Source organism: Lipotes vexillifer, unplaced genomic scaffold, assembly GCF_000442215.2.
Source record: "Lipotes vexillifer unplaced genomic scaffold, Lipotes_vexillifer_v1.1 scaffold532, whole genome shotgun sequence".
NCBI classification, from domain to species: Eukaryota; Metazoa; Chordata; class Mammalia; order Artiodactyla; family Lipotidae; genus Lipotes; species Lipotes vexillifer.
The window spans coordinates 377,559-380,794 of record NW_006798027.1 but is presented as its reverse complement, the minus strand read 5'-3'; the positions used below and the strand labels follow the sequence as shown (position 1 = coordinate 380,794).

The 3,236-nt window shown below is 46.2% G+C and overlaps 1 protein-coding gene across 1 annotated transcript in view; it reads right to left on the bottom strand.

The window, feature by feature from the left end:
- Positions 1-875: 875 nt before the first annotated feature.
- The window catches only part of WHAMM (WASP homolog associated with actin, golgi membranes and microtubules), a 19,987-nt gene continuing 17,626 nt past the window's right edge, over positions 876-3,236 (bottom strand). The window contains exons 10-11 of the mRNA XM_007470081.1: positions 2,996-3,202; positions 876-1,171 (exon numbers count right to left, since the gene is read on the bottom strand). Of these exons, the coding sequence (XP_007470143.1) occupies positions 876-1,171; positions 2,996-3,202 (503 nt within the window). The remainder of the gene's footprint in view (positions 1,172-2,995; positions 3,203-3,236) is intronic.

Below are 3,236 nucleotides of genomic sequence, written 5' to 3'. Positions count from 1 at the left end.
CTTCGTTGCGGTGCGCGGGCTTCTCACTGCAGTGGCTTGTCTTGTTGCAGAGCACGGGCTCTAGGCGCGCGGGCTTCAGTAGTTGCAGCTCACGGGCTCAGTAATTGTGGCACACAGGCCCTAGAGTGCGCGGGCTTCAGTAGTTGTGGTTCGTGGGCTCTAGAGTGCAGGCTCAGTAGTTGTGATGCACGGGCTTAGTTGCTCCGTGGCATGTGGGATCTTCCTGGACCAGGGCTCGAACCCGTGTCCCCTGCGTTGGCAGGCGGATTCTTAACTGCTGTGCCACCAGGGAAGTCCCGTTTAATGTTTTTAATAAGATTTCAGCTAAACCCAGCCAAGGGAGGGATGGCTGTGTTAAGATATTATGTTTCATTTCCTCATGAGTGACACTGATGCATTATAAATAGTTCTTTATTATGAGTTTATATACTGCCTGATACATGAAATATATTTCCTTTAAAATATTTAAAATAATTCCTGCTTATAAGCAACTTATTCGGATTATTGTTAACATAATGTTCACATTCAAACCTTTCAATCCCAGGAAACCACTACACACACTCGGGAGGAACGGTCAGTAGTGCTGTTTACCATAGCAGTGTAAACGTTTCTCAGAATAAGGGAATGATTCTAGATTATCCGTGGTGAACAATAACTACCATTTTCTTATGCCAGCAGTGCTCACCGTGCGTTCTTAGATGCGTGAAAGGCACCGTGTCTCTCCTTCCTTCCCTGACTTTAAGAGCTGCAGCGTTAAATAAAGCTGCAACGTCACACACCCAGCCCTGCTGATCTTCCAGGGTGTTATGTGGCCAGTCTACCAGCACCCCATTCACATGCTTTTCCAGAACGAACCTTGGGCCTTGCCGAAGAGGCTAACGGTCCCACTCGCTGGGGTTCTGCTCATCACGATCGTCCTCCTCCGAGTCAGCAGATACTCTCTTAATTCTCTGGAGCGCCGCCTTGATGCTCCTCTCCAGGTCGCTGGTGGGTTTATTGCTGGGGCTCGGGCCAAGGTCAGGGTGAACTTTCTTCAGTTTGACCCCTTGCCTTATGGCAGCCAGAATGTGCTCATTGACTGAGGCACGGGGAGGGGACAAAGTGGGAGCTTGCACCTTCTGGAGAGGGGCCCTGTCATGCCTTAAGGAGGCCAGCACTTCATCCATCGACCCTGAAATTGAGTAAACAGAGCAAAGGAGTCACGGAATCATACTCTTTCTCCCTGAGATGCCGAGACATTTTTGTACTCGTTAACAGGGTTAGTCACCCATCAGTTAAGGCGATGATGTAAACAAATAATCATCATCCGGTTAAACAAATGCTTCGATTATCTGCTAGAGCGGTCGACCATCAGCTCCCTTTCTGAATCCAGGATCGTCTAATTGCTAATATTTTTCCTCGACCGCTTATTTTCCAGTACTTCTTCAAATCCACAGCAGCCCCCAGGCACAGTCAACAGTCAACGTACCTTCTGTTTCTCAAGACACAGGTGTCATCATCCTTTTGTGTAACCCTGAAGATAGTTATGAATTCCTGGGGTATTAAGTAATCCAACTCAATGTGCATTGACAGCTCTAAAATTGTATCTCCTCCATTTCCCTTCCCACTTAAAAATTTTTTTTAACGTACCCCACTGTATTTCTCCAACTTCAGTCTTGGATATTAGTCAGTGATGACTCGTTCTGTGATAATGAAGCGAGTAGGTTTCTACACATGAAAAGGCTTAAAGCAAAACTTTAATCAGTAGCTCAATGAACCCAGAGTGGGTGGCACTGGCACATTTCTCTGTATATAGTGTGTTTAATTCCACCTACATTACCCTGACGTAACTTACGTGCTCTACTTTTGAGGGTGTGAAATGCTGTCAAAACACAGATAAGATCAGAGTTTCAAGGCCTTGGTGAAGAGAAGCTATTTTTCACTCTGGCACCTTAAGACCCCTGCGGGGGTAAAATCTTTTACCACCTGCTGGAGACTGGGGCATGACTGTAGCCACTCATCTGGGGATCTTCCATATGAGACTTCAAGGTGAATAGTCATTTCTAGTTCAGAATTGAAAGCCCATGCCGTGGCTAACAAAACACTTTGGATTTTAACCTATAACTTGTTATTACATTTCCCTTCTAGGAGTAATAAGACAAAGTTTCACCATCGAGGGCATTTTATTATTCTTTCCAGTGAACTGAGGCAGTGTGTGCGAACTGATCAGGGCTTCCCACACTGTGGGCTACACCAGGCCGGGAACAGGGCGCCCCCTGCAAAGCCCTGCCACGTCCCATCTCTCGTCTAGGCCCAGGCACATGAGCTCTCGCTTTCATTTACACGATGTTGCCACAGACCCCATGGAAATGGGCCTCCGGTCTCTACCTAAGAGTGTGCACATTTTCATTTGTACCTGGCTCCAGGTGCAAAGAAACCTTGAACTCAGAATAACCAGAATACTCATTAACCAGAACCACAGTTTGGAACTGTTCTGTTTGTATAATTCACATCACCTATCACAATCCCCTTGTATGTTCTAGGCATAGGTACTCAGGCATAATCTTTAAAACAAGTGTACACAGCATTTCGATAGAATTTAAACACAGACACAAATACACTCCAGAGCAGTGGGCTCTGAGTCTGGGCAGATTTCAGCCCGTCTCCTCCATAGTCAACATCTAAATCATAATTAGAATAATGAGTAGAACTATAGCCCTCATTAGACAGAAATATTCAAGTGCATTCACTGTGCTATACTTGCAAATGCAAAAAAGTGGTCTACTATTTTTTTGACCGCTTCATTTTAGAAAGATTTCCCGCAGCATTTATCAAACTCAGATTTAGGCTATGCTAACTTTGCAATAAAAGAGTGATAAGGCAAAAAAATACTGAAATATTTTAAGATTGTAGAGAGTTCTAAAAAAGATTTTGATTTGAAGATGAAGGCTCCTAAAGCTAGAACACTCCAACCACCTAACCACCCCTGGTGAGCAAGGGCACTTCGGCAGATTACCTGGGCAGCTAAGACTGTCTGAGGAACCACATGGGCTCTCAGCGGGCGATTCACACACTAGAGGAAGCGGCTGATCATCTTTCGCTGAAGTCCTGAAGTGTGAATTCTGATGATTTGCAGATTGAGAAGAAAAGGGCGGAGCAGGAAGGGGCAGCGGCGGTGGTGGCGGCGGTGGCGGTGGTGGTGGCGGTGGTGGTGGTGGTGGTGATGGTGGTGGTGGAGGAGGAGGAGGAGTAGGAGG